Source organism: Lactuca saligna, chromosome 3 (genome assembly GCF_052625555.1).
Source record: "Lactuca saligna cultivar CGN05327 chromosome 3, ASM5262555v1, whole genome shotgun sequence".
Classification (NCBI taxonomy): Eukaryota; Viridiplantae; Streptophyta; class Magnoliopsida; order Asterales; family Asteraceae; genus Lactuca; species Lactuca saligna.
In genome coordinates, this window is record NC_136419.1 from 35,911,563 (window position 1) to 35,939,314 (window position 27,752).

Below are 27,752 nucleotides of genomic sequence, written 5' to 3' on the forward strand. Positions count from 1 at the left end.
GGTTTCTTGTAGTGAGTGTTTTTCTGGCAAAGCTTACCGGAGTTACGTGTCGTCGCAATTAGTCCACGCCGTCCCTAAAGGTGTCACTGCTAACGGTTTTTTTTTAATAGAAAAAACGTATTTTTATGATATTAGTTTATATATATATATATATATATATATATATATATATATATATATATATATATATATATATATATATATATATATATATATATATATATATACATAAATAATATATAAATAAGTAGATACGACACGCAATGCCAGATCAAATCGTATTTTCCTTTAGTCTTCGTATTTTTTATGATTTATTCAAATTTCCCATAGCAACTCACAGCATTTTTGTTTTGAAAGGTCTAAGATTGTTCAAAACATTTTATCTTTGTTTAGGCTGAGATAAAGGTGCTACTAACAGTAGTATGATAAAAACTATAGTAAAAACTTCGTAGTTTTTACTAAAAGCCTACCTAATATTTAAGAAATATGCTCATGTGTATCGAAGGCCGGATTTTTCAGTGTTGGTATCTAAAACCTTCCCCGGACAAAGTCCTTTATCAGTAATGGTATAGCCATCTGTTGGTATTGGCCTCACAGTATAAATCTTTGTTAACATTTCAATGTCATGTAAAGCTTGAAGATGTACAAGCATACAATCACTGGTACAAGTAGAAAAACACGAGCGACATCCATTATATAAGTGCATGCCTCATGCATCAGTTGTTCAAGTACTACCATCAGAGAGGACAACTAGCTATATAGCTATTGCTCGCAAGGAAAAAGATGGCTATAGCAGGAAAGATATCACGTGAAGTTGAAATCAAATGTCATCGTCACCTGGTCTTTGAACTCTACAAGCACAGGCCACACGACTCGTCACTCGTCCACCCTGAGAAGGTTGAAGCTTGCCATTTAATTTCTGGTCAATGGGGTGTTCCAGGAGCTGTCCTTCAGTGGCACTACTACCATGGTAAACTACTAACGTATGAACTTGTTCTATGTTGGGGATATACCAACACACATACACACACATCTATGCATGTATATATATATATGTACAAACTACTTCTGGTTTTTTCGTAGATGGAAAAAAGGAAACTGCGAAAGAAATCATTGAAGAAGTTGATGATGAATTGCACAAAATTGTTTTCAAAGTGATTGAAGGAGATATCTTGGAGGTGTATAATTCCTTTAGCTTCATCCTTACGACCAAAGATGTTGGCGATAAGAAGTTTGTTATCTGGACTATAGAGTTCGAGAAGGCGAATGCAAGCATACCAGATCCAACATCGTATCTGGACTTGGTTTGTGGAATAGCTGGAAAAATGGATTCTCATTTTCTCAAGTAACCATCATGTCGCCGATATATTCACTAAATTAATGTCGCTGACATTATCAGCTCCAACAGGGACTTGCTTGGTGTTATGGTGTTAAAGGGAAGTGATTGTCCAATAAATAAATGTCAGCTGCTGGTGTATTTATAAATATTGATGCTTGTGAAGATATGTGTTTGTATTGTAAACTAGCATGGGCTTATGGTGTATTTAAGTTACTTGTGTGGGAATTGTTTCATCTTTTTGCTTGATTTTTGAAACTAAAACTCACTTTTGATAGTCACGTTTGTTGTTTATGCTTTCTATAAGTTTAAGACTTCGGAATGGTTTATGTAATGTGCTTAATGGTTTTAAGACTTTTATTTTGCTTTTTAAGGTTTTGATCAGCATGACCTTTAAAGCGTTAAATCATTTTGTTTTGGTGTTTTGGTGGTGCTCTTAAATAAATACAGAAAAGAAATCACGGATTCCCATGCGATTTAACTAATATGTAGTGTCGTCTTACCATAGAAACTTCATAACACTGATGACTGTCTTAACTGGTAAAGAACCAAATGAGAGGGTTAGCAATCAAGCAAACAGTGAAAGACAGTATTGTCAATTATTTGAACCAATCAGACTAGTGGATGATGAACCTTTCTGGATTGGATCATTTACCTTAAAATCAACGAATCTCTTCAAATAACTTTTCACCAAAAGTCCAAAACCAGAAACTTTACAAGTCGAAAATTTTCCTACGGAGACCAAAAACACGGATTTGATCCCGAGGATATGGAAACGAAAGAAGTTGATGATGAATTACACAAAATTGTGTTCAAAGTAATTGAAAGGAGGAGTGTTGGAGGTGTATAATCCCTTAATCCTCACGGTTAATATTGAAGATATGGGCCATAAGAAGTTGGTTATCGGGACTATGGAATTCGAGAAGGTGAATGCAAATATACCTGATCCAACACCATATTTAGACTTTCTTTGTGATGTGGTTGAGATATGGATGTTTATTTTCGCAAGTGGCCATGATGGTAACAATAAAAGGAAGTGATTGTCCAATAAACAAATCTAGTCGATATATTTGTGATGAATATTGAATTCTTGCTTGTCAAGATATGTATTTTTATTTTAAACTAGCATAATTTGTGATTCAAGAACTTTTTTTAATTGTAGGTTATAATTGTTGTAATTACTATATTTCAAGTGGAGAAACCAAGTAACGAAATGAAATAATGGAATCCATGCCTAAGGGATGAAATCTAAAATGCATTCGCTTCTAAAGTTTTAGTTGCCTTTTGTTCGCAGTATTTTTGTGGGATTTTATAAGCATCAGAATTGAATTCCAACCAATTCCCAAGTTTAGATAATACATTTAAAAGGGTAATCCAATTAAAGACATGAAACAAAATACTTTACTCCATGGTTTCAAGATTCATGAAACCAAAGAAATTCTATTTCTAACTTTCTGGTATAAAATATTTAGAAAATCTACAATCAAATTCGTGCATTTTATTCTAATTTTCTGTAAAATATATTGTAATGTTTTAAAAAAAAATCTACAATAGCTAAAGGTTGATATCGGTTTCAACATAGCTTTGGGAACAAGAAGTCTATCTAGGATAGATTTGTAATTTGCTACAAATGTATAAAAAAATAAAATAAATAAAATAAAAATGTTAGAATTGAATTTCACTAAATGGATTGGATTCTGTATATTGTGAGGGTTACAACTATTCATTGTTGCATAACCGATAAATAGCAATACGAGTGTTCCTAAAAATGTAATATGTTTCTGAATTAAACTGCTCAACTAAAATATTCGTAGTTTGACGCTATGTGGGTAGCTTATTATATATATATATATATATATATATATATATATATATATATATATATATATATATATATATATATATATATATATATATATATATATATGTAAAATAGAGTAAATTACACGAATGGTCCCTATGGTTTTGTGTAATTTGCGTGTTTGGTCCTTAATTTATTTTTTTAACTCGGAAGGTCCCTACTGATTGTTTTTATTACGTGTTTGATCCCTATTGTTTGTTTTTGTTACGCGCTTGGTCTCTGTCATACCTAAAAAGATTATTATTTAAATAGGAAAAAAAAATGATGGGATACATAAGATAAGGTGAGAAATGTGAGATTAGGGGTGTGTTTATTTAAATAAATTAAAAAATAAAAAGAAAAATAGACTTTTTATGTAAGACAGGGACCAAACGCGTAATAAAAACAAACAGTAAGGACTTTCCGAGTTAAAAAAATAAGTTAGAGACCAAACGTGAAAATTACCTAAACCATAGGGAACATTCGTGTAATTTACTCTATATAATAATAGTTCTAGTAGCTTATTTGATTATCTAACAATTTTAATTGAATATTAAAATATTTTAAAAATTGTATTTGAATATTTATATTGTAATATATAATAGAATATCAGAATATCCTAACAATATTTTTTTATCATATAATGTAAAAAAGGTAATGTTATATATATATATATATATATATATATATATATATATATATATATATATATATATATATATATATATATATATATATAGGGTAAATTACACCAATAGTCCCTCATGCAGGTGTCAAAAAGCATGTTTAGTCCCTATTTTTAAAAATTAACTCGAACCGTCCCTTATATCGTAAAAAGGTACATATTTCGTCCCTCATTGCTTTAAATTTGCATGCTTCGTCCCTTGTGAGAATTGGAATGACTAAAATGCCCTTTATAATTTATTTTTCATTTATTTTTAATATTTATTATTAATTTATTAAACTTAATATATATATATATATATATATATATATATATATATATATATATATGTATATCTTTTTGTTTTGTTGGAGAAGACTTAAGCACCACCACCACCACTTGACTGCACAAACACCATCGGAATGCACAACCGCCACTGAAATCTCCACAACCATCACCGGAATGCACAACCAAACACCACTTGTTCCCCTGAAAAATAACCACAAAACCACCACCTCCTTCACCATCGCCACCCTCCTGTACAACAACCGATAACCACCCCCTTTGAACACTACTTGTCACCACTCCATCATCATTACCGTCGGAGGATCTAGCGTTTTGCTGGAGTGCAGATCTGAACGGTAAGGTAGAAGTGTAAGGAGTACTGCAGTATCAATACCCTCTCGCCGGAAAAACAGGAGGCGGCTAAGGTTTGGTGTAACGATGGACCACCCACATTTTCTGGTGCAACGGCCTCAAATACTCCCTTCTTCATTCCCCTCCAATAGTGAAACCTTATTCTATCTTCTCAGTTCGATCGACAACCACAGATCGAGAATCAGAAACCAGATCTGTTACCCTATCGTCGGGAATGAGGATGATGATGTAGATAAAGATGAAGGGTGTTGGGAGTTCGTTCTATCTTCTCAGTTCGTTCTTCTTTTTCTGTTCAATGAGGATGATGATGCAGAAGAAGGGTGTTGGCAGGAGTGCATTTGAAGGGTGGTGTACAGAAGATGAATGATGGCGGCGATGGTTGCTCTGATGATTGCCTTGCTCCTATGGTAGCTGAGATAGAGTTCATGAGATGCACATAAAGAAATGGATGAGATGTGTGGTCGTCCGTTGGGTTGCAGAAGAGAGAAGATAGTGAATGAATAGATTTCGTCGGTGGCTGCTTCATGGTTGCAGTTTGTCGGTAGTTAGAGGAAAAGTGGGAAACGAGTACACAGAAAGAAAAAAAATGGGGGGGGGGGGGGGGGGGGGGGGGGGGGTTTGAAGATACGTTTTTTCTATTTTTCTTTTTAATGTAAAAATAATAAAGTAATAAAAGAAAATTAAAAAAGAATTCGTTAAGGGTAAAATCGTCTTTTTATGTCTGGAGGGACTAAGCATGTAAGAAAAAACAAACCTAGGGACCGTCCGAGTTAATTTTTTAAAATAGGGACCAAAGGTGCTTTTGGACACATGCACGAGGGACTAATGGTGTAATTTATATATATATATATATATATATATATATATATATATATATATATATATATATATATATATATATATATATATATATATATATATATATATATATACACTGAAATTTTCAATTTATTTTGCAATTTAATATTTTTTTATCATTAAAATAAATGGATAGTATTACATCCAATGTTTTACAAAATTATATGGTCTCATTTGAGCTTGATCCTGTATAATTTTTGGATTTTAAACTTTTAATACGAAACAATCCTTCTAATAATTTATATAAATATTGGATTGTATTGAATGAGCGAGAGAAGAAGTAATAAGGCTGATCGTTAGATGGCTATATACATATATCCTACTTCCAACATTGCTTGAAAACCAAAGCGAGAGGCTTTAGGTCCCCTTGGTTACATTTTGAAGTTTTGACTTTTAAGTGGTCTAATAGTAGATTTATTTCAAGCTTCTAAGAAGTTCGTCATAGTTCCGTCATGGTACATCATGGCTACAAAACTTGTATAAGTTGTCAAGTTTTACCAAAACGCTGCCTAATCTCATATATATGTATAAAAATTAATAGTAGTTTAAAGTACATATAAAAATATTAATTATATAAAAAATTGTGTACTTATTGTACGTCTTACAAACGACATGATTTGCCAAAATTTAGAAATTTTTAAGACTTGACATTGACATCAAATCACATCTTACGTTATTTAAAAAATTGATTTTTGTAATTTGTTTTCTATAAGATCTCGCTTTTTTTTTTTTTTTTTTTTTTTCTGTTCATCATAACCTGTTGTGGTTTGGTTTTTAGTTGAACTAGAAGTTTTCACCGGTTCATTTTCAAGGGTGTTTAAGGATTTAAAAATCGGTGACCTAACTAGTTCCTAGTTGAATCGATCGGTTCGATTCAGTTTTCAAAATAGTGATTAGTTTGATAAATTCCGTCAAAAATTGAAGGGAAGGGGAGTTGAATGCCAATTAAAAGCGAAGGAGGCCCACATGAAGATATTTGCGAAATGTTAATTTGCTTTAATAATATAAAGTATAACTAGATAATTCCCTAAAAATAAGGACTTACTTTTTGAATTTTGAGGGTGTTTGGGATATCTTTTGAGAGAGCAAAATGATTTTTAAGAAAAGATAATAGAGAAAAGATGTTTGGGAAAACTCCTTAAAAGTTTTTTTTGGATTTTTTAAAGAATGGAAACTCATTTTTTGAAAAAATTAGGGAAATCTAACTTTTTGGAACTTTTTCCAAAAGTTATTTTACCCTCTGAAAAGATACCCCAAACACCCCCTTTGTACCACCGTGTGGTATTTTTAAAAACTATTTACTAAATGATAGTAATTTTAAACTTAATTACTTAAAGATAGTAAATTTCTTTTTTTTTTTTTTGGGTGAGTTGACTATTTCATTTTAAAATTACAACTAATCATAAAGTTTTACCACCGTTACAAAGGTTGTTTTCGGCTATACGCCTATACCATGATAGTTTTTTTTAACCAACCATGCTATTCCAACAACTATCCTTTTTCGGATGGAAAACTCAAATAAAAAGATAAGTTTAGGATAGCCAAATTAAATTTGATACACTAACACTAAACAAAAATCAAAACCAAAGCAAATCTCTCTTGAAAATTTGAATCCAAAACCTAATTACGAACTACAAATGATTGATCGTTGTTTATATAAGGCTTGAACTATTCAAAATCAATGGAATTTGAGAGAGTTTAGCATGGATCAGAAGATGAACACATATATTTGCAAAAATGAATTTGAGATTTATGTTTTTGCAAAGCATATCATGGGCAAACCAATTTCACTTGAGATAATGTTTAGCATAAATTAGTAGGTTCAACCGCTTTTATCAAATGAAATTTTATTTTCTACAACTTTTTAAATTCTTTACGTAAATTAGATAGACCTAAAACCCAAACCACATATAAAAGAAAAGTTAAGTTGTAACACCTGATTTCTCACTACAACAATCGGACCCTGTGGAGACGACAATTTCAGACCCTATGGAGACGACAAGTCGTCGGCATAGGGTATTGCGACGACAAGTCGTCGGAAAAAAGTGGTCGGCACAAGCGTGTCGGTATAGGTCTGTTAGGTCGTCGGCATAGATGTTGTCGGTATAGCTCGCTCTATTGCGACGACAAGTCGTCGGTACAAATTTTGTCAATAACATTTTCGGGGGAAAAATTAAAGTTTTATTAAAATCCTATGGCGACGATAAGTCGTCGGGATAGCTATGGAGACGACTAGCCGTCTAAACAATTTGAAGCTATTACGATGCCGTGTTGTCGCTATAGGGTTTTATGAGTTAACGGTTATGGACCTATAGCGACGACTAGTCGTCGGGATAGCTACTCGTTGTTGTTTTTTTTTTTTTAGCTTTACAGGTTTTGTACATTACCATTCCTGCATTTTTAATAAATCCAAAAAGCATTGCAGCATATATCAATTGAAATACATTAACTAGGTACCATTGTTCAAATTCAAAACATCAAATTCAAGTTTAATATTACAATAAGTAGTTAACTAACATTGTTGATAATACTAAAAAAAACATCAATCATCATTATCATAATCGTCTTCTCTTTCTTCTTCTTCTTCTCCTTCTTCTTCTTCTTCTTCTTCTTCTTCTCCTTCTCCTTCTTCTTCCATCCTTTCGGCAAATTGTTGAGAGCTACTTGCTTGTGTGTTATAGTTGAATAGAAAGTTAGGAAATGGTGGTGGTTGGATGTTCGGAATACAAGCCGCCAATGATGCATTATATTGTTGCAAATATTCTTGCATTTGTTGTGCATCGAATTGGGATTGAGATTGGGGTTGAGATTGACACGATTTGGAAGTGGAAGGCCGTTCATTTGGAATTAAACCTAAGTTGGCGGTTGGTCGCCTACCCACCCCGTGAGCATGTCCACGTCTCGTCCCAAGGGCACGTTCTAAACATTCTTCCTCGTTTACTTCTCCTCCTTCCGCAACCTCGTTTTGCATTTTCTCATATTCATTTTGAATTTTCTCCTAAAATAAAGAAAACAATTGACATACGATTAATTAAAACAAACAACTAAACTTAAACATTCAAAAAATAATAATATTCCTTAAACAAGAAACTATAATTAATAATAATATATTTAAACAACATATTCATTTCGTTTATCACTTACCCAGTCTTCTTCTGCTCGACTTGTACACCAACCCGAACCTTCTTTGTAGCGCATTTGTCTCCAACCCTCAATATGTTGCGGCTTGATTCCCATTCTTTCCTATAATAAGTGAAAAAATAATAAATATATTTGTACAAATGTTAATAACAATTTTAAATAATACTAATGTATTTTATTACCTCTAAATAACGCCGTTGAGCATAGGGTCTACATCCGTGAGCACTTGTGTGTGAAGTTTCGACCTAGTAACTTTATTTTTTTCCGACGTGCGTCTGTATTCCTCGGTCAAAAACAACAAATCAATCATATTGTTCCAAGCTTGGGCGGTCCAATCATTCGGTGGGTGTCTTCTTGCCCTTTCCACATTACGATATTCACCAACTCTTTCAAAATGTTTTTTTATCTGATACTTGCGCTCTCGATAAACTCTTTGCATATCTGCTTGGATACCCGCTCGAAGGGGTTCCCACAAGTTTGTGCCCCGATACCTATTAATATCAAAATAAGTCTGCAAAACGAAAAACATATTTGATTAGTAAAAAAATATTTAATAAGTGTAAAATTCAATACATATAAAATATATTGTATATTTACCTCTAGCTCGGGATATAAATCAACTTTGTACTTGGTAGGAACACGACGCCAAGTATGATAATGCAATGGTACCTTTGATCCCACCAGATTTGAGATCAGTCTGACAAACATTTGCCCGTTGTCCCGTATAAATCGATATGTCATACGTCCACCCGGAGATATCAATTCTCAAATCCAAAGGCCTACACTTGTTTTTTTCATACTCCTCGTACAAATTTAAGTTTCTCCCTTTGCCACGCATATTCACATTCACATTCTTCGCTTGTGCTATATTTACATATACAATTGGAAATTTAGAAATTTAAAACTTTAATATATATAATAATTAAAAACTTCATATAACTTACAAGATTGACAACCCGATGGTACACCGCGTGCAATCCCGTGTGGATGTCTATCCCTACCATCTCCTTCGTGTCCCCTCGCGACTTCTGCCATCTGTTTCACAAATATTATAAACATTCAGAAAATATATTAAAACTACAAATAAACAACATTTAAAAAGTTAACAAATATTATAAGCAATCACGACATATAATAACAATAACATACCGTCAATCAGATTCATCACTAGAACAATATACATGTACAACATCACCATCACTGTCATAGTTTTCATTATTTATTTCTTCATCTGAAGAGTACGTATCATCATCGTCATTTTCATCGTTAATGAAATCGTCATCATTTATATTAGGAGCAACATTCCTCCTAGCAACCACACTTGATTCACCAACTTCACCCAAAGTCGTTTGCATAAGTAAGGTGCCTAAGTCGACAACCAAGGTAAAATCAGTTGATTGAGTGTTGTTCACAACATCTATCTCATTGACAACACTGATGCTTAGATGATTCCAAAGTTTTCGATGATGAACCTCTTCCACAACTCTCCACTTATTGTTTTGAGTGGGATTTTGGAGATAAAATACTTGTTTAACTTGTTTGGCTAAGATGTATTGTTGATCATCAAACCACGTTTTACCGACATACCATTCATGATTGGTATCGATAAGAATCATATTATTTATAGTCTTTAAACGTCCATTACATAATGTGGCATTGAACCATTTACCATGAAAGAGTACAACTGATTTATCATATAAATAATGCAACTCTATGATCTCCTCTAATTGACCATAGAATGGTGTACCGTCTTCTCCGAATGTAACAACACCTTTATTTTGAGTAGTGCGTTGGAGATCACGACTATTCACGACAAATCGGACACCATTTACTATGCATGCAGTGTACGAATATGCACGCAACGGACCATATGCCAACGCCTTTAATCCGTTAGTATAGTCCGTAGGTACATCTTTTTGGACACAATAAATCTGTAAGGAAATATAAGATTGTATGTTTAAGTAATAACTTAGTTTTACATTATAAATATATAACATACTTACCTTTTCTTTGAACCATGAAGGAAATTCCTTTTTGAAATCACTTTCAGGCAATTCTAATTTGAATTCACTGAATATGGGACAAAATAATTAGAATAGTTAAAACACTATCGAAAAGGTAGTTAATAGATTAGAAAATTACGATTTGTAGCTTCTCATCTCATCCTCATCGCAATTGTTTAGTACAAACCAATGCAATGATTTTTTGGCCTCGTTACAAAGTTCAGCGATTTTCTTAGCCGACATTGTTTGTCACACCCCCAAACCAGAATGGCGGAAACATTCGGGGGTGGATGACTTCACGTAGTATCACAATGATTGAATATTGTAAAGAAAGTAACACAACCATCATATATATAACAATGAAAACGTGTATTGTTGCCTATTACATGTTATCAAAAGAATATTACAATATGATGAATAAATGTTTAATGATAAAATCATCCTTTGTGTTCCTTCTTCCAAAAGCTGGTAGTTTACCTGTATCACTGATTCCCTGAGAAATACAAGTGGTTTTGAAAAGTGTCAGCAATTAAGTTGGTGAGTTCATGAGTGCTCCGAGTTGAAAAGTATATTCCTTTTGGTAGTAAATTGGTAAACGAGGTTTTTAGAAAATCCAATATTTTCTTGTAAAATGAAAATGGTTCCAAAGTTGGAAATGTATTAGTAACTTTTATAAACAACAAAGACAATAATTTAGTATGAAATTATAATGTAAGAAAACTGCGATGCACTTGTGAATCTCGTAAATCAATCTTGTTTTATACTTTTTATGTGAGTTTTATAACCATACTATTGACACTGACGGCCTGTAACAACATTCTTCAAGTGTTGCAGTGTTATGACATTTGTCACCCCAGACCTGCCGGTCTAACTATAGCTAGTAGTTTAGGTGCGGGATTGTCAATCCCGTATAGATCTATACACAAGTATCACGCTCTCCCTCCAAGAGATTATGGTATATAATACAGGACTTGAAATGCATACAAAAATGTACGTTGAAGTTTAAGTATCTCACATTACCTAGTATAAGTAGATTTACAATGAAATGACCTTACTCCTTTTGAAAGTGTTTCGTTTTTCAAATTGTATAAAAATGTAGGATTGACTTGCTAACTATACACATTATAGTTTTTCAGATAGTATGTTCCATTTCGTAGACATAATTTAGTGATATAATCGCTCTTGTATACATAAGATGTTTGTGTCGATATTCGAAGTTAGAAATTGCATTTATGTTTAGAAAACGATACTTTTAACGTGTAATGTACTTGTATTTCCCCCCTAAAACATGTAAAAGAATTGAAAAGTAGGGGTATGAACTCACTCGTTAAGTTCGAAGAGAGGGGCTAGAGTTGAGCAGAGTTTCGATCGCGGATAGTTGCATCGTCGGGCTCTTCGGGGATTTCTGCAACGTAAATCTTTCGTCGGGGGCTCGAGTGCGGAAACCGAGGTGAGAAAAAGGTCTCTGGAGCTGGGAGAATGGCTGAGAAATGGTGAAGGTGTGCCTAAACTCGAAGCTTATGCCTTCCATTTATAGGGCTGGAAAACCCCGTACGCGGCGCGTACGTCCGGAGTACACGGGGCGTAATGTGGCGTCATGGCTTACGAATCGGGTCTAGCCGGTGTAGCTTGGGTGGGTCGATGGGACTACTGGGTCTAGCCAGCGTAGCTTGGGCGGGTTGATGAGACCCGACTCTGGGTCTAGTACGCGAGGCGTACTCCCAGAGTACGCGGGGCGTAATCCCTGCTTCCGACTGCTAAATTCTGTAACTTTCGCGTACGAGCTCCGTTTTTCGCGTTCTTTATATCCACGCGTAGGTGAGATTATGCTCTACAACTTTCATTTAGACTCCGTCGGCTAGTTTTGACTTTATTTTTAATGATATAATTTTAATAGGCCGGGCCTCCTAAGGTTCGTTAAAATTTCATAGGTTCTTTATTCGATGGCGGTTTTCGTTTGTCTTTTGATTGTTTTGTTACCACCGAGGAGATCTTCAATTTCCGTTTAGGTGGCGATAGCTAAATAACACTCGATCTTTAATCCGAGTTTTTAGCCCTCTACTACTGTTACGAAACTTTGAAAATTCGTAACTTCTTCATACGAGGTCCAATTTGGGCGATCTTTTTATGCACGCTCATCTTTCAACGAGATCTACGACTTTTATTTAGATACTTTAAGGCAAAAATGTATTTTATTGAGATTCCACTTTTTACGTCAAATTACGTTTTAACGATGTGTCGTAATCATACGAGTGGTTATAATTTCTTCATTATAACTTGGTTTTGAGTGTTCTTTATGTTTTTGGAAACCTGGGCATGATATCTAATATGATGCATCCCAACTTAGATACCTGAACACTTTATTTTCGAGGTTAATTTCGTTGTTTTTAGCTTTCGAATGTTTACAGTGCTTTTGGGAAAAATAGGGTTGTCACATTGTTCGACATTGTGATGAGAAGACATAAAATTGCCTTTTTGGAAGGCCGAGATCATCATTTCTATCAGCACGGTTGAATTTAGTTTGCATACCCTCAAGATACATAGAGCAAAATGTCAAAGCTTCGTCTGCAACATAACCCTCTGCTATTGAACCTTCTGGTTTGGCTTTGTTTCTGACATAATTTTTAAGTTTTTTCATATATCTTTCAAAAGGATACATCCATCTCATGTGTACATGCCCTCTAAGAACAGCTTCATCAGGTAAATGAAGAATAAGATGAATCATTATGTCGAAAAATGTTGGAGGATATATCAACTCAAGATTGCATAAGATCTTCACGACTTCTGTTCTGGCATTTCTCATGTCATTAACATCCAATGACCGTGCACAAATTTTTTTAAAGAATGTACACAGGTCAATGATTGTTCTTGAAACATTTGGTGGGAGACATGCTCGAACCCTGATAGGTAGCAATCGTTGCATGAGGACGTGATGATCGTGAGACTTCAGCCCAACCAAATTTGATTCAGTAGCATTAACCTTCTTCTTAAAGTTCGATCCAAAACCATCAGGTAGTCTCACTCCTTTAATGAATTGACAGAAACGTTGTCGATCAATTGGTTTGAAAGAGTAAGAAGCATGTGGGAGTATTTCCTTCTTCTTGTTTTCTTCCTTGTTGTGTTTCTTCATCTTCTTGACTTTCTCTTTTGGCCATTGATCTGGTCTAATGCCCATATTTTTCAAGTCAATTCTTGCTTCTTTTTTATCTTTGCTTTTATCGTTCATCAGTGCAGTATTCAACACACTCTCATTCACATTCTTTGAAATATGCATAACATCGAAATTGTGTTTTAGGTCGAGGGAAGACCAGTACTCAAGCTCAAAGAAGATACTTTGTTTTGTCCAATTTAACTCTCTCTTTTTTCTTTCATTGTCGCGCTTTCTTTTTTTGCCCCCATAATCAGGATGTTTCCCTGGAATTCGATCAGAGAGACAATTTACTTGCTTTAATATAGTTGCATTACTAAATCTTCTAGGACGCGGTCTTGTCTCAGGTTGACCATCAAACAATAGACTCTCCCTCCAACTATGGTTTATATTCAAGAATCGTTTGTGACCAACATAAGACATCTTGTTGGTCACATAAATGGAAGATGTGTCTTCGTTACAAGTAGGGCATGCTAAATAACCTTGACCACTCCATCCAGACAGACTACTACGTGCTGGGAAATCATTGATAGTCCATAACAACATCGCACGCATATTGAATACAGTGTTGGTGTATGCATCTCTCATTTGGACTCCTTCGACCCACAACATTTTCAACTCATCTACCAAAGGCCTCAAGTAAACATCAATGTCCTTTGCGGGTGATCTAGGACCAGGAATCAGCAAAGTTAGCATGAAAGAAGACTCCTTCATACATATCCATGGTGGTGTATTGTAGGTAGTCAATATAACCGGCCAAATACTATAATTGTTATTAAAGTTGCCGAATGGATTAAAGCCATCAGCAGCTAAACCTAGACGAACATTTCTAGGTTCTTTGGCAAACTCTGGATATCTCTTATCAAATTCTTACCATGACTTCCCATCTACTGGATGATACATCATACCATTCGTTGGTCTTCCGGTATTATGCCAAATCATATCTTTAGCTGTGAATCCGGAACTATACATCCGTCGAAGTCTTGGAGTCAAAGGAAAGTACCGCAACACTTTTTGTGGTACTCGCTTCCCCTTTGTGGTTGTGTCCACCCATCTACTCTCATTACAAATCGGGCAATTCTTCATGGAATCATTCTCCTTCCAAAACAAAGCACAGTCATATTTGCAAGCATAGATGGACTCGTATCCTAACCCTATCTTTCTCAACTTTTCTTAGCTTCATAGTGTGAAGTTGGAATCTTGCTCTTCGGGAAAGCAACTCTTAGCAACTCTAAAAGTTGGTCAAATGAACTATTTGTCCATTTATTGATCACTTTAATATGCAACAACTTTGCCAAAAAGTTTAAAGAAGACATCTCACAATCAGGGTCTAACTTGGTATTGAGCTCCTCAAATAAAGCATCAAATTCTGGGTCCATGCCTCGTCCTTCATCATCTGTATTTTCTTCATTTGTATTTTGTTCCGCCATAACATCATCAATTACATCAAACATCTTATTATTTGTTGGAATGTTTATTGGAGTTGAATTGTAGCCCAAATCCGAAACAGATTGCTTCTCACCATGATAAATCCATATAGTATACGATTTTAGAAACCCACAGTCATGTATATGTACATAAACCGTACTCAACAACTGTCAATACATATTCACACACTTTACGCATGGACAATGCACTTTGTCTTCAGAGTCAACATGTTTCCTAGCAATCTCCATAAAGTTTTTAAGACCTTCCAAGAATTTTGGGGACGTTCGGTGTTCCCGAATCCAACTCTTATCGATCGTCATTACTGTTTAATTATAAAAAATTAGATTGTATACATAGTTACAATAAATGTATTTTTATTAGTTTAAATATTTTTATATTTTGTTTACTCTCAATAAACATACTTTTATTAGTTTAAATAATTTTATATTTTCTTTTATGTTGCTATTAGTAACGTTTGTTCTTAATGAAAAACTTTTATTAGTTTAAATCTTTTTATATTTTCACGAATCCAACTCTTATCGACTCTCATTACTATTTCATTATTAAAAATAACATTGTTGTATACATAGTTAAATTGTATGACTTTTTGTTTGAGAAAAAAAAACAGACGGAATGGATATATATTGACAAGTATATAAAGAAATATATACCCTGGAAGTCGGAATCGGATGGAATTGATAGAGTATTCATAAGGGTAGACTTCTAAACACATTTTATAGCAATGTACTATTATTAGTTTGTTTAAAACATTCTATTTTTCACTTCTCTTTCATATTTATAGTATATATACATTTTATCTTTTTCAATTACAGCATTGTACTTTTAATATATATATATTTTTTTATATTTTGTATACCACCATAAACAAGATAAAAAATACTTTTAATATTACTTTTAATAACAACGTAATTTTATTATTTTGTTTTATGTTATAACTTTCAAATAGATATTAAAATAAAATACTTTAATTAACAAGATAAAAAAAAGTATGTTGGTATTAATAACTTTTATATTTTAAATATCTTTAACTTAATAAACATATTTTTATTAGTTTTATATTATATTATTTTGTTTTTTTTTTTGGTTTTTTTTTTATCTTTTATATTGACATTAAAGTTTATTAGTTTGTTTAAAACATTAAGATGGTTCAAACAAATATGGTTGAAAGATCAATCACCGAGAATACTAAAGATAAAAATACTTTTAATAGTACCATAAACATGATAAAAAAAAATATTTTTAATATATTTTTTTTATAGAACCATAAACAAGATAAAAAATACTTTTAATATTACTTTTAATAACAACACAATTTTATTATTTTGTTTTATGTTATAACTTTCAAATAGAAATGAAACAAAATACTTTTATTAAAAAGATAAAAAAAAAAAAAGTACGTTGTTATTAATAACTAAACAAATTAAATACAATTCATACATATTTTACATTTTATATATAAACTTTTATACCAACCTAAACAAAGATCACAATCATACAAAATTTCATACCAACCTAAACAATTTCAATTTCATATACCAACCTAAAAAACATAAATTTCATACAATTTCATATACCAACCTAAACAATATCAATTTCATACAACTTCATATGCCAACATAAACAATATCAATTTCATACAATTTCATATACCAACCTAAACAATATCAATTTCATACAATTAGTTTGTTTAAAGTATAAGCCTAAACAAACAACAATACAATCACATATATATATATATATATATATATATATATATATACACACACACACACACACAAAACAAACAATACAATTAGAAAAAAAAATCAAACAACACACACACACACACACACACACACACATATATATATATATATATATATACAACAAACAAGAATCACATATATATACAACACAATCACATATATATACAACACAATACATATATACAATCACATATATATACAAACACAATCACATATATATACAAACAACAAACAATTTCAACATAATTCAATTTCAATTTCAATAAAAATTAGAAGAAAAAATAAAAAACTAACCTTGTGATATTCCATTTTTTTGGCTAGTCAAAGAAGCAAGTAATATTCCGGTGGTGGCTGGTGGTGGCCACAGGCGGCAACACTAGACGGTGGAAGGGTGATGCAGTGACTAGATTGGTAGAGCTTCACCACCGGTTCCTAAACACCAAAAAAACCCAAATTAGGGGTAAAAATCAATACCAAAACACAATAAAAAACAAATTAGGGGTAGAAATAACCTTGGATTGGCTTAATCGCCGGATATTTTCGTTGGGTAGCCGATTTTGTGCTTGGGAGGAAGGAATTGAGAAAGAAAAGTCGTTGTGTGCAAATGAAAGAAAGCTACGTATCTGTTTTAGGGTATACCCCTATGCCGACGACATGTCGTCAGTATAGGGTTGACATAAACGACTACGTCTCACTTATTACTGAAATAAATAAATAAATAAATAAATATATATATATATATATTAAAAACCCTGTGCTGACGACAAGTCGTCGGCATAGATTATCCCAAAACTACGTCGTTCACATTTTCTGGCACTTGGAATAAAAATAAATGGAAAATACTTTTTTTTACCTATATCGACGACACGTCGTCGGTATAGATTTTCAACTTACCGCCAACATTTTCGTCGTTCCCGCCAGACCTATGGCGACGACTTGTCGTCGGCACAAATGGAGTGGTCAAAGGAAATTGGTCAAAAGTTTCAAAAGTTATGGCGACAACTTGTCGTCGGCATAGGGCACCTGTACCGACGACGTTTGTCGTCGGGATAGCCGTCGTCGCCTCAGTTGAATATTCTTGTAGTGTCTGGTATGAATTTATTTCAACTTATTTGCATTTTCTTGGAGGACTCGTTGAGTTGGAAGCTTCCACTCGACGTGTCAAAGTTGTTTTGGCCACAAAGTTTAATTAGTCAACTCAATGAGTTAAGGTGCCTCAGCTCGACGAGTTGGCAGCTGGGAAAGAAACCCTAAGTTTAGGGTTTTGCACCCTATTTAAACACCTTAGGTTCCAAGTGGTGGCCTCATTCCCAACCTCCATAGCCCTTAACCCTAATCTCGAAACCCTAGAACCTCATTGAGTGTTGTGAGCTCATTATGGGTGTGTTTTGGTGTGTTTAAAGCTCATTGAAGGAAGAGAAGCTTGGTGTAAGTTGGTGGTTCAAGTAGGAGCTTTCAGATCTTGATTCCTCTGCTCCACTTCCAGCACATTTTGGGTATAACATTCTAACCTTGCTTAATATTTTCTTAGATCTCTTATTGGGTTAGATAGTATGCTTTTAGTCATGGATGGGAGTTGTCGGGGAAGTAGAAGTCCCAAGTGTTTATTCTTTCATATCTATGATCTTCATGAGCTCTTTTGGTATAATGGTGTAGTCTTTATGGTCTTAAGGGCTTCATGCATTCATTAAGTCTTTCTTTTAGCCTCTTTTGAGCATTTGAGCCTGTCCCAGTCATGCATGAGTGTAAAGTTGGAAACTTTACGTAGTCATTCAGCTTTTAGGGCCTGATATGCAGTTTGGGGCTATGCTTTTAGTGATTTAGTGCTTAATGATTAAGTCCTTACCTCTTTTAAGCCTAGTCTTGGGTTTTGAACCCATATTGTTGGTTCTTAGGGGTAAAGTTGGAAACTTTACCCTTCTCGAGGCCATTTCAATTATAGATCTGAGTTGTGAAGCTCTTAGTTTCTATAAGGTTGGCTTAATGAATTAAGATGTTGGATTTCTGGTGAACTTGGCGAGTTTATGGGTGAACTCGACAAGTTGGATCGGTTTCTTCCCGACTTTGCAGACTAATAGAGAAACTCGACGAGTTGGGTTAACTCGGGCTATTGACTATGACTTTGACTTTAGTCTTTGACCTATAACGGGCTTTTGGGCATTTTGAGTGGTATTTAAGGAAATCTTTTCTGTTTAGGGGTTGAGTAGAGTCGATATTTGGAGTCGGGATTTGTTCAGCTATCATTCTATATTCGAGGTGAGCTTTTCCTCATAGGGTTTTAGTAGGTCTAAGGCACCAAGGCTAACCCTTGTTGATTATGTTGATATACTCATTGTTTGTGTGATACTTGTATGTGCTTGTATATGTATGCTTATTGGGCGGGGACTGTATTGTGAGTGTGGGCGGAGCCCGTATTGCAACTGTGGGCAAAGCCCGTATTGTAAGTGTGGGCGGGGCCCATTTTATGAGTGTGGGCGGGGCCCGTTATGTGAAGCTGCCTAATTCTTTAAGTAATTTAGGCAGACCAACGTATTCCTTCCATTTCACCTTTTAAACTTATTATGAATTTCTCTGATCCGCATTCCCAACACCAACTCCTAGTTTTTCACGTTTTCTTATAGGTCTCTGAAACTCCTACAAGACAAGCATAGTAGCATTAGTAGTGACAAATATCACCGCAAAAGATCTTTAGCGGCGACAAGGTCGTGACTAAGCCATTGCCGCTATTGTTTTGTACGACACACAATGGCAGATCAAATCGTACTTTCCTTTAATCTTCATATTTTTCATGACTTATTCAAATTTCCTGTAGCAACTCACAACGTTTTAGTTTTGAAAGGTCTAAGATTGTTCAAATCATTTTATCTTTGTTTAAGAAGCAGAGGGCACTTTCGTCTAGTCCTTAATGGGGCTGAAATATGTGCCATTATTATAATAGTGCTTGTCATTGGCCTGAGATAAAGGTGCTACTAATAGTAGTATGATAAAAAGTATAGTAAATATTTCATAGTTTTTACTAAAAGCCTACCTAATATTTAAGGAATATGCTCATGTGTAACGAAGGCCGCATTTTTCAGTGTTGGTATCTAAAACCTTCTCCGGACAAAGTCCTTAATAGTATAACCATCTGTTAGTATTGGTCTCCCAGTGGTAGTTGTATATAATTCTTTGTTAAACTTTCCATGTCATGTATAGCTTGAAGATGTACAAGCATACAATCACTGTTACATATAGAAAAACACACGCAACATCCATTATATAAGTGCCTCATGCATTAGTTGTTCAAGTACCACCATTAGAGAGGAAATCTAGCTAGTCATAGTAGTCTTAAAGAAAAAAGAGATGGCTGTAACAGGAAAGATAGGTGAAGTTGAAATCAAATGTCATCGTCACCTGGCCTTTGAACTTTTCAAGCACAAGCCACACGACACGTCAGTCATCGACCCTGAGAGGATTGAAGCTTGCCATTTAGTTTCCGGTGAATGGGGTGTTCCTGGAGCTGTCATTCTGTGGGACTACTACCATGGTAAACTACTTCATCCGTGCTAATTGAATATAAAAACTTGTTATATGTTGGATCGATACAACACGACACACACACACATCTATGCATGTAAATATTTACAAACTATTTGTGGTTTTTCTGTAGATGAAAAAAAGGAAACTGCTAAAGAAATCATTGAAGAAATTGATGATGAATTACACAAAATTGTTTTCAAAGTGATTCGAGATATCTTGGAGGTGTATAATTCCCTTAGTTTCATCTTTACCACCAAAGATGTGGGCGATAAGAAGTTTGTTATCTGGACTATAGAGTTCGAGAAAGCAAACCCAAGTATACCGGATCCAACATCGTATATGGACGTGGTTTGTGGAATAGTTGGAAATATGGATTCTCATTTTCTCAAGTAACCATGATGTCGCCTATATATTCAGTAAATAATTATTGCTGACATTATCAGCTCCAACACCGACTTGCTTGGTGTTAAAGGGAAGTGATTGTCCAATAAATAAATGTCAGCTGCTGGTGTATTTATATTGGAGTAAATTACACAAATGGTCCTTATGGTTTGGGATAATTTGCGCGTTTGGTCCCTAACTTATTTTTTTAACTCGGAAGGTCCCTATTATTTGTTTTTGTTACGCGCTTGTCCCTACTGTTTGTTTTTGTGACGCACTTGGTCCCTGTCTTACCTAAAAATACCATTATTTAAATAGGGAAAATGGTGGGGTGCGTAAGGTAAGGTGAGAGGAGTGGGGCTAAGGGTGTGTTTGTTTAAATAAATTAAAAAATCATTGAAAAAATAGTCTTTTTAGGTAAGACAGGGACCAAGTGTGTAACAAAAACAAACAGTATGGACCTTCCGAGTTAAAAAAATAAGTTATGGACCAAACGCGCAAATTACCCTAAACCATAGGGACCATTTGCGTAATTTACTCTAAATATTGATGCTTATGAAGATATGTATTTATATTGTAAACTAGCATGGTGTTATGGTGTATTTCAGTTACTTGTGTGTGATCGGACTGTTTGATCTTTTGCTTGATTTTTGAAACTAAAACTCACTTTTGATAGTCAAGTTTAAGACTTCGGAATGGTTTATGTAATGTGCAAAACTATCGAATGGTTTAAGACTTTTATTTTTCTTTTTAAGGTTTTGATCAGCATGACCTTTAAAGCGTTAAATCATTTTGTTTTCGTATTTTGGTGGTGCTCTTAAATGAAAATGTCACTGAAGATACGGACAAGAATCAAACTCACAAGAATAAACTCTCGATGAATCACAATCACGGATTCCCATGAAACGTAGCTAACACCTGTCCATGTGGACAAGAATACTCTTCAGGAATCAAATTCACGAAACGGATTTTATATGTAGTGTCGCTTACCAGAGAGAAACTTCATAACACTTATAATGAAGTCTTAACCGGTTCAGAACCAAATGAGACGGCTCACGGCTAGCAATCAAGCAAACAGTGATTCATGGGTTGTGTTTATATTTTAGACTTCTGGCATTAATTATACTATATAAGTGTATATTTTAGACTTCTGGCATTAATTATATTGTATAAGTGTATATCTAAGGTACCCTCATGTACATTACCACATTGCACATGTGAGGATATAACCGAATGGAGTGATTGTGGAGCCGGACCAGGTCTGAAATAGAAATTAAATGTAAGGAATTCTTTGGGAAAATATCAAAATTACAGACCAATCTTGCAATTTATGTAACGCTTAGGGACCATTTTTGTATATATTTGTATTTGTATAGTTAGGCCCACTATCCTTTGCATGTATTCGTATGTATCGGCCTATGATCATCATCGTATTTATTCTTATTTGTAATGCCTAATTCATTATGGGAAAATATTGGACTTAACAATAAGAATTTAATAGTTTTACTCTAAAAGGTTCCAATTTCTTTTAGAAATATACACATCTGAGGGCTGGTCCAGTCCTTCATGCATTATCGGTGATGCACAACTACAAGTGGTATAATAATGTTCCATTAAAATTCCCATGAAATGCAAAGTTTGAAGATGCACAACTACAAGTGGAAATACCCATAAAAGATGCCCAAAACACAACTGGAAATAACCATATATAAAAAGGAAATGCAAAGCTAGATATAGGCTCGCAAGAAAAAAAAGATGGCTAAAATAGGTAAGTTAGTCCGTGAAGTTGAAATCAAAAGTGATATTAACTTGGTCTATGAAATCTACAAGCACAAACCAAACAACTCTGCGATCATCGCCCCTGATAAGGTTCAAGCTTGTGATTTAGTTTCTGGTCAATGGGGTGCGCCTGGATCTGTCATTCTCTGGCGTTTCATCCATGGTAAACTATTTCATTTATGATAATTCAACATGAAAATTTGTTTTATGTGTGATATATATATATATATATATATATATATATATATATATATATATATATATATATATATATATATATATATATATATATATATATATATATATATATATATATATATATAAAAACTAATTATGGTTTTTTCCGTAGATGGAAAAGTGGAAAGTGCAAAAGAAATAGTTGAAGAAGTTGATGACGAATTACACAAAATTGTGTTCAAGGTGATTGAAGGAGGAGTGTTGGAGGTGTATAATCCCTTAATCATCACGATTAATGTTGAAGATATGGGCCATAAGAAGTTGGTTATCTGGACTATGGAGTTCGAGAAGGTGAATGCAAATATACCTGATCCAACACCATATTTAGACTTGCTTTGTGCTGTGGTCGGAGATATGGATGCTTATTTTCTCAACCGGCCATGATGGTAACAATAAAAGTAAGTGATTGTCCAATAAAAAAAATATATTCGATATATTTGTGAGTGAATATTGCATGGTTGCTTATCAATATATGTATATTTATTTTAAACTGGAATAATTTGTGATTCAAGAACTTTTTTTAATTGCAAGTTATAATTAATTACTATATTTTAAGTGGAGAAACCAAGTAATGAAATGAGATAATGGAATCCATGCCTAACGGATGAGACATAAAATGCATTCGCTTCTAAAGTTTTATTGCCCTTTGTTCGCGGTATTTTGTGGGATTTTATAGGAATTAGAATTATATTCCAACCAATTCCCACGTTTAGATGCAAAAATACATTTAAAAAAAAAGTAATCCAATTAAAGACACTCAACAAAATACTTTACTCCATGGTTTCAAGATTCATGAAACCCAAGAAATTCTATTTCTCACTTTCTGTGACAGATATTAAAAAGTTTTTAGAAAATCTACATGAAGGATCAAATTTTTGCTCTTTATAATAACTTTCTTTAACATAATATATCGTAAAGTTTTTTAGAAAATATACGATCGCTAAAGGTTGATATCCGTCTCAACATAGCTTCCGAAAAAAGAAGTCTATCTAGGATAGATTTATAGTATGCTACAAAAAAATTTAAAAAAAATGTTAGAATTGAATTTCACTAAAAGGATTGGATTCCTTCTTGGGTTTGATTTAGGCATACTAGTTGTTTAATCAAGGGAAAGATACCACATTCTAAAGCCGAGAATCCAATGCTTTAGGCTTATTCATTAGATAGCGATATGAAGAACAATTTCCATTGATTTCATAGTGATATGGAGAACAATGTTCATGGAACTCTAACTAAGAGAAGGTTGTAGATAATGTAGATTTAGACAAAAAGATATGGAGGACCTCTTTATGGTTTATGGTGTATTGCAATGATATAAATAAACTATAAAGATATTTAAATTTTCCTCTCTAGACAATGTGTAAAATTGAACTAATCTATAACATCCCTAAAATAAGAAAACTACATCAAGTGACTAATGAATAATGATTTGTGACTAGTGATTAGTGATTAGTGACCTGAACAAAGGTGACACGATTCGATTTATACGAAATACAAATACATAAAAATTGCAATGAGATCCTTTTAGATTGTCAAACGATTGCAATCTACAAGGGTGGTTGTATAGACCCTAAGAAATTATATAGCCGATAATTTAGTTGGATATGAATATATTTTAAAGATAAACGATATAAATATAATAAATATATTTTAAAGATAAATGATATTTATGAATGTCTTCCTGTTTTTTTTGTTATACGGCATCTGAGTAAAATGAAATTAATTACGGTAAGGATTTACATAATGGAAAATATTCATTTTTCGTTGAAAGGAAACTAATGGTCCTCCATAGAATATCCACTTCCCTAACAGGGGCGGAGCTTGAGCTCTCTTTCTATGTAAACCACCAAGTTGTTTGCGAGAAAGTCATCTGACATCTTATTGCGAATGCGGTTCTTGAATATTTTCATTGCTGAAAATCGCCTCTCTGTTGTTGCGGTAGAAACTGGAAGTGTCAAAATTAACCGGACCACTCTATCAAGCAAATAATACGTCTCACGTTTCTGAGTTTCCACAAAACCCTTGCATAGGTCAGCAATAGTTGATACACCTATTGACCCATGTTCAAATCCTAGCACCACTCAGCCCTTGTGGCCATGGAGGTTCGCCTGCAGTGACTCCAGGGCATGAAGCAAAGCTTTATGTTTGCAGCGGGGGATTAGTCGGTACGCGAAAGCTGGCCTGGAAACCCTCGTTAGGGAAGTTCCCTTTCCAAAAAAATAGTTGATACACGACATAGCCTGTGATTCTTTGTCATATCGATATTAAAAATATCCAAATGATATCGTAATTGAATTCTCTCTTGCTCTGTAAAATCTTCAGGATAATACTTCTCAACAAGAAGACAAATCTGATCAATGTTAATCACTTTAGGGTGTTCTTTTGAAACTAAAGTAGAACTAAGACTTAACAACTCTATCGCCTGATCATTGAATCTACTATTCAACTTATGTAACTGTTTGTCCAATGTGGATGTAAACAAATCTACTCGATAAAAATGTTCAAAAGTAAACTGATTATCGTTTTTTCGAGGCCGATATCTAGTAGAAGTATATGGAGCTTACATATCCGGCACATCTACTTGATGTTTCTCACAAAAAATCTTTACTTGTTCAAGTAAAGAATCACATCCGTTGTTCCAGAAATCATTTAGACTCTCCTTTGTTGCTGAAACTAACTCCATGGCATTAAGAATATCTTGGGATTTCTTTTGTAGAGCTTGAGAAAGTATATCAGTTTTTCCATTACTTCTTTCATCAAGTGAAGAATAAACACAAACTCAAATGATTTCAGGTAACAGTAAGCTGCATCAGCATCTCCGCGTTGAGAATAAGTAGTAGATACATCATCAATTATTCCCTTGAGAACAACACGTGTACAATCAAACATGTTAAGCAAACTGCAAACAGAACGAAAATGAGAACCCCAACGTGTATCACCAGCTCTTCTTAATGTCCCAACTTGATTCGATCCTTTACCTGATTCAATTTCACCAAGTTCTAATAAATGTTCAATCTCAGTTGCCTTTGCCTTTTGTAACTCATCATGACGCTTACTGGAAGCACAAACTACATTAATTGTAAAAATTAAGTTTGTAAAAAATTGGTGTATAGGAATAAGTTCCCTTGAAGCAGCCACCAGTGTTAGTTGTAATCTGTGAGCGAAGCAGTGAACATAATACGCATAAGGACAATCCTTAAGAACAAGTGCCTGTAATCCATTCCATTCCACATTACTAGCACCATCACAACCTTGGCCACGGATTTTGCTAACATCAAACTGATAGTGCAAAAGTTGTTTCCACATATTTGTTTTCAAGGTTAATGATAAGGTATCCCTAACATGAACCAAATCTAAGAACCTTTCCCGTATGATCCCTTCTGCATCAACAAATCTCAAAACTATGGCCATTTGCTCTTTTTTAGACTCGTCTCGTGACTCATCAACCATGACACAAAAGTATGAATCCCTGACTTCATTACGAATATGCTTCCGAACTTTATTTGCAATAATACTAAGAATTTCTTTTTGAATATCTCCAGAAGTATACTTTGAATTATAAAGAGCATTCTCTAATATAACATTTGCAACTTCATCATTATAAGATGCTAGAAGTTTTAGTAGTTGAAGAAAATTACCTCGATTTTTGGAATTAGGCGATTCATCATGTCCTCGTAAAGCACAAGCTTGGAATGTCAACCAACGAACTGTGTCAATTGAAGCTTTTAATCGTAACTGGTTCTTCAATATTTGTGCTTCATTTTGCTTCACTATAATATTTTCAATGTGTGTTGCTTGGTTCATCAGGTTTTCAGCAAATGTAACAGCATTTCTATGTTGTGAACAACCAATGTGCTTCAAGAATGCACAATTTTTCCCATCATTAACTTTTTTCCAATTGTCAAATCCTTTAACAGTAAATGCATCATAACCATGGCACACACTTGGTTTATCATTAAATATATAACAAATAAAACAATAAGAAGCATGTGTTGTTGGAGAATACTCTAACCAACTAGGGAAAATGTTGAACCAAGAATATTGGAATCTACGAGGATGTTTCTTTGAACCTTTAGCATGATATTCTTGAAGACGTATTTGGAAAGGTCCTAAAGTCATATAAGCTCGTCTTACTTGTTCCCTTAAATTAACTGGATATTCCCACATTTGTTTTCGTTTAGCGGGATCTCTTTCTAGATGCTTAAGATCCACTTCATTAGGATTTGCTTGTGTAGCTTCATCAATATCATTCTCTTGTTGATTTTCATGTTCTTGCGGTTGCGACTCACTTGTTGAAGCTTTGTAACATTTACTCTGTTGATTATCATTATGAGTTTCTTCATCATCATTCTTTCTTTTGAAAAAAGAATCAATGGTTTTCATTTTTCCCATGAAATTGTGAGATTTATATGATTGTATCTGTAAAAGTCAAAAGTGAAATCATAAGCTCATAAACCAACAACCCAAATTCTGCAAAAAAAAAAAAAATCTTATTTATACAAATCTTATTTGATATTTTTGCAAAATTTTGCAAAAATCTAACAGCTTGTGTGTAAGATAATGCAGAAACATCTAGACACACGAATTGACTTTTTATTATAAGTTTTTTCTATAGGGGTTAAATATCATTACTTTGCTCTATCCTTTTTATAATTATTCATGTAGGAATTTCATAAATACTACATATTCAAATAATAGTCATTTAATGATATTCATCTTCATCATTATTGTATTTAAATAATTAAATTAACAAATAATGATCTCACTAAATATGTTACATTCTATAGTATTTTATGTAACCAAATATAACCTTATGTTTTTTGCAAACGTCAACAGGTTTCATCATATTCATACCAATTTACCAACACTCAAAAAGAGTATTATGTGATAGCAAAGAATTTAGTTATAGTGTCACATAATGAACCTAGACCTTTATAGTTTATTATCAAATACAGTGGCCCCAATTAATATATAATAATATAAGATAGTTATTTT

The 27,752-nt window shown here is 33.7% G+C and overlaps 4 protein-coding genes across 4 annotated transcripts; 3 read left to right on the forward strand and 1 right to left on the reverse strand.

Moving 5' to 3' along the window:
- Positions 1–741: 741 nt before the first annotated feature.
- On the forward strand, positions 742–1,612 carry LOC145033543 (MLP-like protein 31). Its single transcript, XM_078982134.1, has 2 exons — positions 742–970; positions 1,084–1,612. Exons 1-2 carry the CDS (start codon positions 784–786, stop codon positions 1,347–1,349), a joined length of 453 nt encoding a protein of 150 aa, XP_078838260.1. The 5' UTR covers positions 742–783; the 3' UTR covers positions 1,350–1,612.
- Positions 1,613–12,930: 11,318 nt separating this feature from the next.
- Positions 12,931–14,619, reverse strand: LOC145035360 (uncharacterized). Its single transcript, XM_078983908.1, has 2 exons — positions 14,522–14,619; positions 12,931–14,410 (listed from the first exon to the last, which is right to left on the reverse strand). The coding sequence occupies exons 1-2, from the start codon at positions 14,617–14,619 to the stop codon at positions 12,931–12,933; spliced, it is 1,578 nt and encodes a 525-aa protein (XP_078840034.1).
- Positions 14,620–20,183: 5,564 nt separating this feature from the next.
- LOC145035361 (kirola-like) lies at positions 20,184–20,753 on the forward strand. Its single transcript, XM_078983909.1, has 2 exons — positions 20,184–20,367; positions 20,491–20,753. Exons 1-2 carry the CDS (start codon positions 20,184–20,186, stop codon positions 20,751–20,753), a joined length of 447 nt encoding a protein of 148 aa, XP_078840035.1.
- A 1,687-nt stretch (positions 20,754–22,440) lies between these two features.
- Positions 22,441–23,304, forward strand: LOC145035306 (kirola-like). Its single transcript, XM_078983873.1, has 2 exons — positions 22,441–22,683; positions 22,870–23,304. The coding sequence occupies exons 1-2, from the start codon at positions 22,497–22,499 to the stop codon at positions 23,139–23,141; spliced, it is 459 nt and encodes a 152-aa protein (XP_078839999.1). The 5' UTR covers positions 22,441–22,496; the 3' UTR covers positions 23,142–23,304.
- Positions 23,305–27,752: the final 4,448 nt, after the last annotated feature.